Source organism: Carcharodon carcharias, chromosome 10 (assembly GCF_017639515.1).
Source record: "Carcharodon carcharias isolate sCarCar2 chromosome 10, sCarCar2.pri, whole genome shotgun sequence".
In the NCBI taxonomy this organism is placed as follows: Eukaryota; Metazoa; Chordata; class Chondrichthyes; order Lamniformes; family Lamnidae; genus Carcharodon; species Carcharodon carcharias.
Genome location: NC_054476.1, coordinates 139,563,091 through 139,578,993, shown reverse-complemented (window position 1 = coordinate 139,578,993; position 15,903 = coordinate 139,563,091). Strand labels below are relative to the sequence as shown.

General features: G+C 43.5%; 1 protein-coding gene across 3 annotated transcripts in view; it reads right to left on the bottom strand.

Moving 5' to 3' along the window:
- Nucleotides 1-15,903, bottom strand: part of zswim7 (zinc finger, SWIM-type containing 7) — a 59,311-nt gene that overhangs the window by 28,286 nt on the left and 15,122 nt on the right. For all 3 annotated transcript variants that reach the window (XM_041197150.1, XM_041197149.1, XM_041197151.1), the window contains exon 3: nt 14,827-14,848. In XM_041197150.1, the coding sequence (XP_041053084.1) occupies nt 14,827-14,848 (22 nt within the window). The remainder of the gene's footprint in view (nt 1-14,826; nt 14,849-15,903) is intronic.

Sequence of the window (15,903 nt, the reverse complement as noted above, 5' to 3'; positions counted from 1 at the left end):
AGTAGCTGAGGAGTCGCGAATGGTGCTGAACATTGTGCAATCATCAGCGAACATCCCCACTTCTGACCTTATGATGGAAGGAAGGTCAATGATGAAGCAGCTGAAGGTGGTTGGGCTGAGGACACTACCTTGAGGAACACCTGTGGCGATGTCCTGGAGCTGAGATGACTGACCTCCAACAACCACAACCATCTTCCTTTGTGCTCGGTATAACTCCAGCCAGCTGAGAGTTTTCCCCGATTCCCATTGACTCCAGTTTTGATAGGGCTCCTTGATGCCACACTCTGTCAAATGCGGCCTTGGTGTCAAGGGCAGTCATTCTCATCTCACCTCGGGAGTTCAGCTCTTTTGTCCATGTTGGAACCAAGGCTGTAATGAGATCAGGAGCTGAATGGCCCTGGCAAAACCCAAACTGGGTGTCAGTGAGCTAAGTGGTTTTTGCTAAGCAAGTGCCGCTTGATAGCACTGTTGATGACCCATTCCATTACTTTACTGATGATCGAGAGTAGGCTTATTGGCTGGTAATTGGCTGGGTTGGATTTGTGAATCGAATTGGGTGAAGACTTGTATCTGTGAAGCTGGGGACCTCTGGCGGAGGCCGAGATGGATCATCCACTTGGCACTTCTGGCTGAAGGTTGTAGCAAATGCTTCAGCCTTATCTTTTGCCCTGATGTGCTAGGCTCCTCCATCATTGAGGATGGGAATATTTGTGGGGCCTCCTCCTCCAGTGAGTTGTTTAATTGTCCACCACCATTCACGACTGGATCTGGTAGGACTGCAGAGCTTAGATCTGATCTGTTGGTTGTGGGATCGCTTAGCTCTGTCTATCACTTGCTGCTTATGCTGTTTGGCATGCAAGTAGTCCTGTGTTCACCAGGTTGACTGGTGCTGCTCCTGGCATGCTCCTGGCATACCCTCCTGCACTCTTCATTGAAACAGGATTGATCCCCTGGCTTGATGGTAATGGCAGTGTGAGGGAGGTGCCGGGTCATGTGGTTACGGATTGTGTCCGGGTACAATTCTGCTGCTGTTGATGGCCCACAACACCTCATTGATGCCCCATCTTGAGTTGCTAGATCCGTTTGAAATCGATCCCATTTAGCACGGTCGTAGTGCCGCACGACACGATGGAGGGTATCCTCAAGGTGAAGGCGGGACTTTGTCTCCACAACGACTAGGCAGTGGTCACCCCTACCGATACTGTCACGGAAAGATGCATCTGTTGCAGGCAGGTTGGTGAGGATGAGGTCAAGTACATTTTTCCCTCTTGTTGGTTTCCTCACCACCTGCCAGACCCAGTCTAGAAGCTATGTCACTTCGGACTCGGCTAGCCCGGTCAGTCACGCTGCTACTGAGCTACTCTTGGGTGTTGGACATTGAAGTCCCCCACCCAGGCTACATTCTGCACCCTTGCCACCCTCAGTGCTTCCTCCAAAGTGGTGTTCAACATGGAGGAGCACTGATTCATCAGCTGAGGGAAGGCGGTACGTGGTAATCAGCAGGAGATTTCCTTGTCCATGCCATGAGACTTCATGAGGTTTGGAGTCGATGTTGAGATCTCCCAGGGTGACTCCCTTCCGACTGTATACCAGTGTGCCGTCACCTCCTGCCGGTGGGACATACCCAGGGATGGTGATGGTGACGTCTGGGACATTATCTGTTAGGTATGGTTCCGTGAGGATAGCTATGTCAGGCTGTTGCTTGACTAGTCTGTGAGACAGCTCTCCCAATTTTGGCACTAGTGCCCAGATGTTAGTAAGGAGGACTTTGCAGGGTCAACAGGGCTGAGTTTGTCATTGTTGTTCTGGTGCCTAGATCGATGCTGGGTGGGCTGTCCGGTTTCATTCCTTTTTTGCGACTTTGTAGCAGTTTGTTACAATGGCCTTGCTAGGCCATTTCAGAGGGCATTTAAGAGTCAACCACATTGATGTGGGTCTGGAGTCATGTGTAGGCCAGACCGGGTAGGAATGGCAGATTTCCTTCTCTAAAGGACATCAGTGAACCAGGTGGGTCTTTATAACAATCGACAATGGTTCCCTGGTCATTGTTAGACTTTTAATTTCAGATTTTTATTGAATTCAAATTCCACCATCTGCCGTGGCAGGATTCCAACCCGAGACCCTGGAACATTACCCTGGGTCTCTGGAATACTAGTCCAGCAACAATACCACTACGCCATCACCTCCCCCATCTATACAAATGGCTTTGAATTAGTTTACTGAACACAAAGGCACAGTGATAACTTAAAAATTTGAAGAATTAAACTATTTATTAAAAGAAAGAGAAGATAAAACTTAAAACACACAAGATAAAAGATATACAGAAAAAATCTTACAAAATAACTCTCAAAATGCTTTATCAACGGTACACAGTAAAACTATCTTTTTGGTCACAGCCCTTATAGATTCTTAACCATAAAATCCAGAAAATATTACTCGAACTGAGAAATTGCTTTCCCTTTAAACAGAAGTACAATCCACGACTTCCCAGAAGAACTGCATGTTGATGTGGTTTTTCCAAAGGGAGATTTAAAACAATATGTTTCTCAGGATAAATATTCTCCTGGCCCAAAGCTGAGTTGCTTTCTTTAATTAAAAGATTTTCAGTTTTTCAGCACACTCCAAAACACCAGAGCTGGCTTCAGTGGGACTCCCCCCACCCACTGCAACTCACTACAGCTGAAACCCCGTTTTAATAAACACTTGTTCACCCCTTTCATCTTAGTTCCCGGTGTCTTTAAATATCTCTCTGAAAACTCAGGTCCCCAAATATCAAAACCTTTCCTGTTCCTATTTTACCTCTGTTTCGGGTCAATAAAATTTAAGACACCTGCCCCTGTTTACTCACAATCTGTAAAATAAAAATATTCTTTAGTACCTTTGAGGCTCCTTTGAAATGCAACAGCTACAAATCAATATCAAAACTTATCCCCAAATGTTAATTTCAGATCTACTCTGTTTCCTTGTAAGTTAACTCCCACCATAAGGCCTCATTACAAAATACAAGAAGATAACACCTTTAGTCTTTCATCCCTGAGATTCTACAGACAATCTGACTCAAGCAACCTCACCTTTAATTAACCCTGGACACACAGACACAGCTTACCCTTACCTACACAGAATATAGACATAAACACAGAAATATAAAAATATACATATACCATCACAATGTGTGTGTGTATGTGTGTGTGTGTGTGCACATTAGACATTATTTTTGGATGATTTTATTAACAAGAGTCAAAGTTGATCGGTTGTGGCAGTCTAATCAAACTAATGCTTGGCAATACATCCTCTGATATGAATTTCCTACATTGACGATGTGTATTGTGTAATACATGGAGATATATGGTGAGTATATGGGCTTCCACTGATGAATTGCTGGGCAAATGCACTAACCCAATGTGATTCTAAGTCAGGGGTGTCCTGGTGAGATTCCCGGGCTGTGCTCAGCTAGCCATCCTGAACTGAATGACAGTAAGAGTTCCTCCACCACCTGTTGGAATGTAAAGTAAAGTCAGCCAGGATATCCACTCTGGATTGTCATCCAGTACTCACTGCTGGAAAGTGGACATCATATGAAGAAGGATCATGTTGGCTATGGTGAAAACAACACTGTTTCTCCTGCAGCACAAAGTGTTGGTCATATTTAGCACAGCCTACTTATGTGAAGTAGGATTTTCAGCAATGGCACCAATGAAAACAAAGTACCAAGCCAGGACAAACATTGACCATGATGAGCACAGAATCTTTACAGTGGCCATACAGCCTATTGAGTCTGTACTGGCTCTCTGATAGAACATCCTACCTAGTCCCACTCCCCTGACTTATCCCCATAACCTTGCTCGTTCTCTCGTTTCAGGTAGCAATCCAATTCCCTTCTGAATATCTTGATTGAACCTGTCTCCAACCACCTTCTGGGTGAAAAAAATTTTCCTTGCATCACTTCCACTCCTTTTTCCATTATTTTGAATCTGTGCCCTCTCGTTCTTGATGCTCTCGAGTAGGGACAATTTCTCATTATTTACCCTGTGCATACCCCTCAGGATCTTGAATGCCTCTATCAAGTCTCCTCCCAGCCTTCTTTTCTCCTTGGAAAACAGTCCCAATCTCACCAATCTAACCTCTTGGCTACAGCTCTTCATCCCAGGAATCATTCTTGTGAATATCCTCTGTATTCTCTCCAATGCCTTCACATCCTTGCTCATGTATGGCGCCCAGAACTGGATGCAGTCCTCCAATTGAGGCTTAACTAGTGTCTTACACAAGTTCAACATGACCTCCTTACACTTGTACTCAACGCCCCTATTAAGATGCTATATACTTTATTAACTGCTCTCTCAATATGCCCTGTCATCTTCAATGATCTATGTACATATACACCGAGGTCCATCTGTTCCTAAAGGCTCTCCCTTTATTTTATACTGTCTCACCATATCTTTCCTGCCAAAATGGATCACCTCACACTTCTCTGCATTGAACTTCATCTGCCACTTGTCTGCCCAATCCACTGACATGTCTATGGTCCTTTTGAAGTTCAAGACTATCCTCATCACAGTTGACAACATTTCCAATCTTCGCATCATCTGCAAATTTTGAAATCATGCCCTGCACACCACAGTCTAGGTCATTAATATATATCAGGAAGAACAAGGGTCCCAACACTGACCCCTGGGGAACCCCACTACAAACCTTGCTCCAGTCAGAAAAATAACCATTTATCACGGCTCTCTGTTTCCTGTCACTCAGCCAATTTCTTATCCAAGTGTCTACTCTCCCTTTTATTCCATGATCTAGAATTTTACTCATAAGTCTGTTTGTGGCACCTTATCAAATGCCTTTTGAAAATCCATATACACCACATCAACAGCGTTTCCCTTATCAACCTTCTCTATTACCTCCTCAAAAAACTCCAGCAGTTAGTTAAACATGATTTTCCTTTAATGAATCCATGCTGGCTTTCCTTAATTATCCTGCACTTGTCTAAGTGACTGTTGATTTTATCCCAAACTATAGTTTCCAGAAGTTTCCCTACCACTGAGGTCAAATTGACTGGCCTGTAGTTGCCGGCTTTATCCTTGCACCTCTTTTTCAACAAGGGTGCAATATTCACAGTTCTCCAGTCCTCTGGCACCTCCCCTGTGTCTAAGGAAGACTGGAAGATTGTCACTAGTGCCTCTGCAATTTCCACTCTCACTTCCCTCAGTATCCTTGGATGCATCTCATCCGGTCCTGGTACCTTATCTATTTTAAGTAAAGATAGCCTTTCTAATAACTCCTCCATTTCCATTGTAAATTCTTCTAGTGTACCAGTTACCTCTGCTCTCACCTTGGCCTGGGTAGCACCTTCTTCCTTTGTAAAACCAGATGCAAAGGACCCGTTCAACACCTCCGCTTTTTCTCCAGCCTCCACATGCAAGTCACCTTTTTTGTCCCTAATTGGCCCTATTCCTTCTTTTACCACCCTTTAATTATTTACATGCTTACAGAAGACCTTGGCATTCCCTTTTATGTTCACTGCCAGCCTCTTTTCATGCTCTCTCCTTGCTTTTCTCATTAGTTTCACTTGTCCAAGGTACCTTCATGTCTTGACAGAATTATTGCTCAACATCAGGAACAAGTTTCAAGTTAAGGGTGTAAAACAAATATTCTACACTATAACCTTCAATCTGTAAATCTATTGTTCAGAAACAGCAGTTGTCAGGAAGTTTTTGGAGCAAATCCAAACATTCCCTCAATGTCACTGGCATCATTTTAGTGCAGTGCTTTTGGAAGCAGAAACATGGAAGATCCAGTAGTTGGATAAGTAAAACAATTTTTATTACTGCTTTATAATGTTTTATCACTGTTTTATGTTTCAGGTAAATATATTTTTTGTTCTTTCACAGGATGTGGGCATTGCTGGCTAGGCCAACATTTATTGCCCGCTCTAATTGCCCTTGAGAAGGTGGTGGTGAGCTGCCTTCTTGAACCGCTGCAGTCCATGTGGTGTAGGTACACCCACAGTGCTGTCAGGGAGGGAGTTCCAGGATTTTGACCCAGTGACAGTGAAGGAACAGCGATATATTTCCAAGTCAGGATGATGAGTGGCTTGCAGGGGAACTTCCAGGTGGTGGTGTTCCCATCTATCTGTTGCCCTTGACCTTCTAGATGGTAGTGGTTGTGGGTTTGAAAGGTGCTGTTTAAGTAGGCTTGGTTGAGTTCCTGCAGTGCATCTAGTAGATGGTACACTGTTGCCACTTTGCGTTGGTGGTGGAGGGAGTGAATGTTTGTGGATGGGGTGCCAATCAAGTGGTCGTGCAATTGAATGTCAAGGGGCCGATGGTTAGATTCTCTCTTACTGGAGATGGTCATTGCCTGGCACATGTGTGACGCGAATGTTACTAGCTACTTGTCAGCCCAAGCCTGGATATTGTCCAGGTTTTGTTTCATTTGGAAAAGGACTCCTTCAGTATCTGAGAGTTGCAAATAGTACTGAACATTGTTCAATCATCAGTGAACATCCCCACTTCTGACCTTATGATGGAAGGAAGGTCATTGAAAAAGCAGCTGAAGACAGTACCCTGAGGGACTCTACACGTTTTGGGGTTAGGCATTGTAAAGTCATTCTATAATCCAGAAAATTTCAAAATCCAGGAATGAATTGGTCCCAAGCATTTTGGATGGATAAGTTAGAGTGTAATAAATATACGTTTAACTATAAAATTAATGCTTAAATAGAAAGAATACATTTGTTGTAGTACAGGGGTTGTTGATTTTTTAAAACAAGGGAGGGTGTCTTTAAAGCCAAATGTTTGAGACTCTTTGCTGTACAGTATACCTGTACATTGATTACAGCTGTAAACCTGTGCTGGATTTATGGGGTATAAGGGAGGGGTAGCACCTCTCTCAGGCAGGTTCACTTTGGAGTGGATCATCCTGTACTGGTCCTCACCTTCACCCGGTTTACACCTGTGGCTTCAAGTAGTGGTCAGCATGTGACAGCAGCCACACCTCAGGAAACTGCTTCGACAGGCAGGCCAAACCAGGTGAGGGTAGCTGTTGGGTCTCCTAACCTCGGCTACTTAAGGATTTGTCTACCCTGGCACGCAAAGACTGATTCTGGCGTACTGGACGGATGAGACCAATCTAAGGTCCAAAGGCCTTGAAAGTGGGTCAGCACTGTGTTGTGGATCGGCAGAGCTCAAAAAGACACACGACATTCTGGCCGTATCTATCGTCAATCATCTAGACTCATCCTGCAACTGGACCAAGATAGGTCAGGATTAGAGTGGACCTGACAATGCACAACTCTCCCTTGCTATAATCCAATTCAAAAGCAAGTCATGTTCATCATCTTTCTATTATCTGTCATCCATCATCTTTCTGTCACAAGTCCTATGGTGACAGGTGAGCGACATAGCAGCAGGTGTGGATTCACTTGGAGCTGCAGCCATGAACCTGCACACAGGTGGGTCAGTTCATAGAGGCATTTCTCATTGGAATGAAGCAGAAATGGAAACGACTGTCCCTGAGCAACTGAACAGCCCTTTTCAGGACCACACTGCTCACCTCCCTAGTTTGAGGAAGGAGTTGAAAAAAGTGCCCTAACAATATTGGCTTCACCTCCCTAACCAGCAGACTGCAGCTGGCAGTGATCCCAACAACTCAGTCATAAGTCAATCACAAAAAGGAAAGTAAAGGTGACACCAGTCACCATTGCCGCATGGAACACGCGCACCCCCATGAACAATGCCACAGCTGACAGAGGAACTGTTTGTCAGTAGAGAGCTGGCTAGTGTTAGGAACAATATATAGTTTTAAATTGAATTTATATTTTGTATTTGGGTGTTAAGAAAAATGAAACCTGGTTTTAGTTTCATTTAGAGGTTTTTGTGAGCTGGGTGCAGGGAAGTCTGGAGCACTGTTTGTCTACGTGCATTTTTAATTAGGTTTTACAATTCTTGAAGTGAAGAGATGGATTACCAAGGCGTTAGTAGTTTAGTGAAGTTAAAAAAAAAACAAAGTAGAAAAGATTGTGCTTATGCCTTGCAACAAAGACACATAGAGAGACAGGGAAACATAGGAGGGCGGTCAGTTAGTGTGGGTATACCAGACAGTGCAGGCAAAAGGTCTAATCTCTCTAATAAGATATCTTGCAAGCCTGCTGGGGAACTGAGTTTAGGGAACTCATGTGCTTGTTCTGAAGTTGAAGTAATAGCGAGTTTAGATTGCATTTTTTAGGTGTCTCAGGGAGAGATACCAGCTGAAAAAAAGCATCTAGTAAAAGCTCAGAAGTCCGCTGGAAGAAAGCTGTTTGAAACTGAGCTAACCGAAGAACGAAATCTTGGTGAAGAGACAGTGGTAAATCTTCACCGGGGTTGTGTGTCTGTAAGGGTTGTTGGGATAAAAGGAACAGTGAGGATTTGAATCATTTTCTGGTACCTGTATTGAAATCTTTCCAAAGTTTTTGTCTAGTTTAATATAGATCACTTTTTCTTGTTTAATAAATGTTTTATTCTTTGTGTTAACGGTGTACTGGCAGACTCTTGTGAATATGTTCAGTAACTGACTTCCATGGTTTCTAAAAAAAAACAAAGTAAGGGTCTACCATGCCAGGTTTCACCCTGGGATCTGACTTGTCCAGCATTAACATCAGCTGGGGTCATAACACTAGGTACAACATGCAGATCACTGCCCTTAGTGAGACTCATCTACCTGAGGAGGACAGCTCAAGAAAATTGGTGGAGGAACACACACTCTTTAGGAGTGGCTGTGGAAAAGAAGAACAGTGCCAACCTGGTGAAGCTACAACACAGGACTACTTGCGTGCCAAACAGCATAAGCAGTGAGTGATAAGACAGGGCTAAGCGATCCATAACCAATGGATCAGATCTAAGCTCTGCAGTCCGGCCACATTCAGTTGCGAATGGAGATGGACAATTAAGCAACTCACTGGAAGAGGAGGCGCCTCCACAGATAACCCCATCCTCAATGATGGGGAAGCACAGCACATCAATGCAAAAGATAAGGCTGAAGCATTTGCTACAATCTTCAGCCAGAAGTACCGAGTGGATGATCCATTTCAGCCTCTCTGGAGGTCCCCAGCATCACAGGTGCCAGTCTTCTGCCAATTCAATTCACTCCACGTGATATCAAGAAACGGCTGAAGGCACTGGATGCTGTAAAGGCTATGGGCCCTGACAATATTCCGGCAATAGTACTGAAGATGTGCTCCAGAACTTGCTGCAACCCTAGCCAAGCTTTTCCAGTACAGCTGCAACACTGGCAGCTATCTGTCTATGTGGAAAATTGCCCAAGTATGTCCTGTACACAAAAAGCAGGGCAAATTCAACCTGGCTAATTACCACCCTATCAGTCTACTCTTGATCATCAGTAAAGTAACGGAAGGGGTCATAAACAGTGCTACCAAGCAGCACCGGCTTGGCAATAACCTGATCACTGACACCCAGTTTGGGTTCTCCCAGGGCTACTCAGCTCCTGATCTCATTACAGCCTTGGTTCAAACATGGACAAAAGAGCTGAGCTCCCGAGGGGAGGTGAGAGTGACTGCCCTCGACATCAAGGCCGCATTTGACCGAGTGTGGCATCAAGGGGCCCCAGCAAAACTGGAGTCAATGGGAATCAGGAGGAAAAGTCTCCACTGGTTGGAGTCATACCTAGCACAAAGAAAGATGGTTGTGGTTGTTGGAGGTCAGTCATTCAGCTCCAGGACATCACTGCAGGAATTCCTCAGGTTAGTGTCCAGAGCCCAACCACCTTCAGCTGCTTCATCAATGACCTTCCTTCCACCATAAGGTCAGAAGTGGGGATGTTCGCAGATAATTGCACAATGTTCAGCACCATTCACGACTGCTCAGGTACTGAAGCTGTCCATGTCCAAATGCAGCAAGAGCTGGACAATATCCACGCTTGGGTTGACAAGTGGCAAGTAACATTCATGCCACACAAATGCCAAACAATGACCATCTCCAACAAGAGAGAATCCAACCATCGCCCCATGACATTCAATGGCATTACCATCACTGAACCCCCACTATCAACATCCTGGGGGCTTGCCATTGACCAGAAACTGAACTGGACTAGCCATATAAATACTGTGGCTACAAGAGCAGGTCAGAGGCGAGGAATCCTGCAACAAGTAACTCAAATCCTGACTCCCCAAAGCCTGTCCGCCATCTACAAGGCACAAGTCAGGAATGTGATGGAATACTCCCCACTTACTTGGATGAGTGCAGCTCCCACAACACTCAAGAAGCTTGACACCCTCCAGGACAAAGCAGCCCAATTGTTTGGCACCACATCTACAAAAATTCACTCCTCCCACCACCAATGCAATTAGCAGCAGTGTTTACCATCTACAAGATGCACTGTGAGAATTCACCCAGGCTGCTTCGACAGCACCTTCCAAACCCACGACCATTATCATCTAGAAGGACAAGGGAAGCAGATAGATGGGTACATCATCACCTGGAAGTTCTCCTCCAAGTTACTCACCATCCTGACTTGGAAATATATCACCGTTCCTTCACTGTCGCTGGGTCAAAATCCTGGAACTCCCTTAACAGCACTGTGGGTATACCTACACCATACAGACTGCGGCGGTTCAAGAAGGCAGCTCACCACCACCTTCTCAAGGGCAATTAGGGATGGGCATGAATGCTGGCCCAGCCAGTGAAGCCCGAATGAATAAAAAAAAAGATACTGAAGGCTTTGCTGTCAAGAACCATCTCGTCACTAAAGTTGACTTGCCTACCCAAGATGATCGTCTGACAGTGCTTAAGCTCTCCCTGCATGGCAACAGGCAAGCAACTCTTGTCAGCGTGTATACCAATAACATGATCACCCCTGAAGAAGTCAATGATGAATTCTATGATGACCTCTACTCTTTGATTGTTACTTAGCCAATGTCAGACAAGCTAATCATTCTTGCCGACTTCAACAGAAAAAACGGGGTTGGCTGTTGTAACAACAATGGTCTCCTCTTGCTGAAGATGTGTGCTGAGCATGAAAGTTTAATCACTAACACAATTTCTCCTTCCCCAATTGCAAAAAGTTGTCTATGATGCCATGTTCCTTCTGAAGTGTGCGCACATGGCTGTGCAGCCATTTGGAATATCCTGCACGTTGTAATAAACAGGCCCCCACAACAGTGAGCTCGAACAGGGAAAAGGCAGGGCGGGGCTGATTGAAGAAGTGGTTAACAAGGCATATGGGATCCTGGGTTTTATAAATACAGGCATACAGTACAAAAGCAAGAAAAGAGCATTTATAAAATGATAGCTCGGCCTTCTCTGAAATATTGTGTTCAGTTCTTGGCACCACGCTTTTGGAACAATCTGAAGGCTATATAGAAAGTGCAAAAAAGAATTGCGAGGATGCTTTGAATGATGAGGGACTTCAGTTCCAGAGTTAGATTGGCAAAGCTGGGGTTGCTCTTCCAAGAGAAGGGAAGGTTGAGAGGAGATTTGGCAGAAGCATTCAAAATCATGGAGGGGCTAGACAGAGTGGAGAGAGATAAACTGTTCCCTTTGACAGAGGGGTCAAGAACCAGAGGTCATAAATTTAAGGGGATCAACAAACAACCAAATGCGACACAAAAAGCATTATTTTATGCAGCAAGTGGTTAGAATCTGGGATGTGCTGCCTGAGAGTGTGGTGGAGGCAGATTCAACTGTGGCTTTCAAAAGGGAATTTGATAAGCACCTGAAAATAAAAAATTACAGGATTATGGAGAAGGGGCAGGGGAGTGGGACTAGCTGAATTGCTTTTGCAGAAGGCCAGTGGCTTCAACAGGCCAAGTGGCTTCCTTCTGTGCTGTAATGTTTCTATGATTCTTTTCTAATTCTGTACATTGTATTTGTGCTGCCGTAATAATGTCAGATTGGGTTTGTTCACCAGGAATAAGTTTGAAAATCAATGTATCTTTTAAAAATCAACAGAACAAGTAATTGGCACCCCCTCACCCCCACCCCCAACCCCACAGTCATGAAATGTGTACAGACACTTGATTATTGTTATTGTTTCTAAAACCTCACCCATCACTGATGTTAAACGGACTGGCCTCTCATTACTGTTCTTAAACCCTAAGATAAAAATAAAATACTGCAGATGCTGGAAACCTGAAACAAAAACAAAAATAGCTGGAAAAACTCAGCAGGTCTGACAGCATCTGCGAAGAGGAACACAGTTAATGTTTCGAATCCGTATGACTCTTCATCAGAACTAAGGAAAAATAGAAATGAAGTGAAATATAAGCTGGTTGAGGGGGGTGGGACAGGTGGAGCTGGATAAAGGGCCAGTGATAGGTGGAGGCAAAGAAAAGATTGCCAAAGATGTCATAGACAAAAGGACAGAAGGCTGATGATGGTGGTGATATTAGCTAAGGAATGTGCTAATGGTGACACTAAGGGTAGAAAGCAAGATGAGCAGGTGACAGATAGCTCTCGGGGGGGGCGGGGAGGAAAGGGTTCGAAATAGGTTAAAAGATGGAGATAAAACAATGGGTGGAAATAAATTTAAAAATAATAGAAATAGGTGGGAAAAGAAAAATATTTTAAAAAATTTTTTAAAAATTATAAATTATTGGAAAAAGGGGGATCGGAAAGGGGGTGGGGATGGAGGAGAGAGTTCATGATCTGCAGTTGTTGAACTCAATGTTAAGTCCGGAAGGCTGCAAAGTGCCTAATCGGAAGATGAGGTGCTGTTCCTCCAGTTTGCGTTAATATATTTTTAAAATATATTTTTCTTTTCCCACCTATTTCTATTATTTTTAAATTTATTTTCATCCATTGTTTTATCCCCACCTTTTAGCCTATTTCAATCTCTTCCCCCCACCCTACCCCGACTAGGGCTATCTGTCATCTGCTCGTCCTGCTTTCTACCCTTAATGTCACCATTAGCACGTTCCTTAGCTAATATCACCACTGTCAACACCTCGTTGTCCTTTTGTCTATGACATATTTGGCAATCTCTTCTTTGCCTCCACCTATTACTGGCCCTCTATCCAGCTCTACCTGTCCCACCCCCCTCAACCAGCTTATATTTCACCTCATTTCTATTTTTCCTTAGTTCTGATGAAGAGTCATTTGGGCTCGAAACGTTAACTGTATTCCTCTCCGCAGATGCTGTCAGACCTGCTGAGTTTTTCCAGCTATTTTTGTTTTTGTTTCTGTCCTTAAACCCTTTCTTGAAGAAGGGTGTCACATTTGCCACTCTTCTCTGCACCTTCCCTATATCTAGAGAAGATTTGAAAATTGGCAAGCCTTCAGCCAGCCTTTCCAGTACATCCCGCAAGTGGACCAAGTGATCATCATATCATAAGGTTTAGATCAGTAATGGAGCAGAGCAAAATACAACTTAAAGTAGAATTTCTAATTGGAAGAGGGCCAATTTCAATGGGATAAGAGGGGATTGTCAGGGTAAAATAGAGCCAACAATGAAAGAAAAAACTGACTGACCAATGATTGATTTTTAAGGAGGAGACATTTCAGGTACAGGCTAGATCAATTCCAACAAGAGTGAAAGGTAGGGCAACCAAAGCCAGGTCTCCATGGATGATGAGGGAGGTAAGAAAACATGGGACGAAAAAAGGGGGTGTATATCGGGTCAATTTTTCAAGTGGGAACCAGGCCAAATACAATAAGTTGAGAGAGGAAGTGAAGAGGAAAGAGTTTTGATAAGGTGATGCATTGTATCTTCAATTGCTTTATCAAGTGTTCTCAGTGTATCTGGTGAATAACCATTCTGTACCAGTATTTAGGAACACTAATATCTGAAGTATTTAATATAATAACCTCTCCTACGTGGTAGCACTGTGGTTGTACCTACGCCAGGTGGGCTGCAGTGGCTCAGCAAGGTGCTACATTCTCAAGGGCAATTAGGGATGAGCAACAAATGTTAGCCAAGCCAGCGACACCTACAAAAACTGACAAAGAGAGAATATGACAATAAAGTGGTAGTCAACGTAAATGGGAACCCCAAAATCTTCTACCAGCATCTAAATAGCAAGTGGGTGGTAAAAGGCTGAGTGCTTAGAGCACAGGCACAGCTAGATAATTTGATGAGCACTTTGTATCAGTGTTTACCAAGGAAGAGGAAGCTGACAAAATATCAGTAAAAACAGAGATGGTAGAGGTGTGAAAATTGATAAGACAGAATGTACTGTAAAGGCCGGCTTTGCTTATTTCCCCATGACTGTGAAACAAGTGCGGAAATTGACAGGAATCATATTCTTTCACGGGATGTAGGTGTCGGTGGCTTGGCTAACATTTGTTGCTCATCCCTAATTGCCCTTGAGAATGTAGCACCTTGCTGAGCCACTGCAGCCCACCTGGCGTAGGTACAACCACAGTGCTACCACGTAGGAGAGGTTATTATATTAAATACTTCAGATATTAGTGTTCCTAAATACTGGTACAGAATGGTTATTCACCAGATAACTGAGACCACTTGATAAAGCACTTGAAGATACAATGCATCACCTTATCAAAACTCTTAGTAAGTTGCAAAACAATCCAGTCACTTCTATATCATACAGATCAAAAATTGCAGACTGTGTATTGAACAAGTCACAGTTGTTGATTAATGACCATGGCAAAAATAAATGTGGGATTGAAGCACTGCTTGCATGCACACCTTATATACACAGGCACTGTGAAACAATTGGGAAACTTTGATAAATACATAAAAGATTAATTTTAAAGTATTCATCATTGCCAGCAATCTCAATATTGTAATCAAAGTTGGTCTCAGAATCAAATAAGGCATTTTTAAATGATTTCTAAAGAGCCAGAAGACAGATGGAGAAGCTCTCCGACTAGTACTCACGCCAGAAGCAGTTCATCTGTCACTGGAAGAAACAAGAAACAAGAAACCTCGTTAGTGCCCATTTCACAAACATATCCTCTCAAATCTAATCTAACAACAGTACTCAGACAGTATGAATTGTACACTGAATAGAAAGCTAACTAGTGTAAAAAAAATTGTCCATTTGTCTCCCACAGTGAAGGTATGGAGTCTTGCTGGCTCCCAATTCATCCTGTACCGCAAATACTATCAAGGACATAATGCCCAGTGTCTGTGCTCAGAGGGTGGTGGGAATTAGCATGGTAGCTGAATGCTGCTACTAGTTCAAAAGCCCTGGGCAAGGGGGAAAATCAGCCAGGGTTCCCACAGCTGAACAGTGTCCACTGACCATTGGTGGGAAATTAATGATGATTAGGTGAGGGCAGGATCAGACTGGATTGTGATGTTTCTATGGTCAAAAAACACTCAAACATGACCAATGACCACCCTGGTTAAGGCACTGGTAGGAATGCTGCTAACTCCTGGTATTCTGCAACTCCAGCATGATTCATTTTGTCTAAAAGGAAGAAAAAAATGGGGAGAAATGTTAAAATAGATAATCAACACTGATCTCTGAAGAGTTGTTCTGAAGTGTTTTCCACCGGTTAGAAAATAGTCAAGGCAGTGATACAATTCAGGGCATACAAAGCTATGGATAATAGATGGATATGGTAATCCAGTGGCTATTTTTTCAGGACTATTAACCTAGAGGTTGTGAGTTCAAATCCCATGGTGGAAAATTGTGAAACTGAATTCAGTAAATTTAGCACCAGGGTAAACGAGATTGATTTGAGAGTTTGAAATCTGTCAACTGTGGGAAGTACAACATAACTCTAAGCTTCCGCTTGATGAAAATAACACCGGCATCTTATAACTATAGTTTCCCAATGCTGGACCATCCCGGTGATCCTAACAATTTTTTATTTGCTGTCTTTGATTAACTTGTGCAATTCTAAATACTTATTACTTTCATCTTCAATTATGGATTAAGAGTGAGAAAATGCAACCAATTCCGGTCTCCTCTCCAATAGCCAAGGAGGCTGCCATCAGGGACCAGTA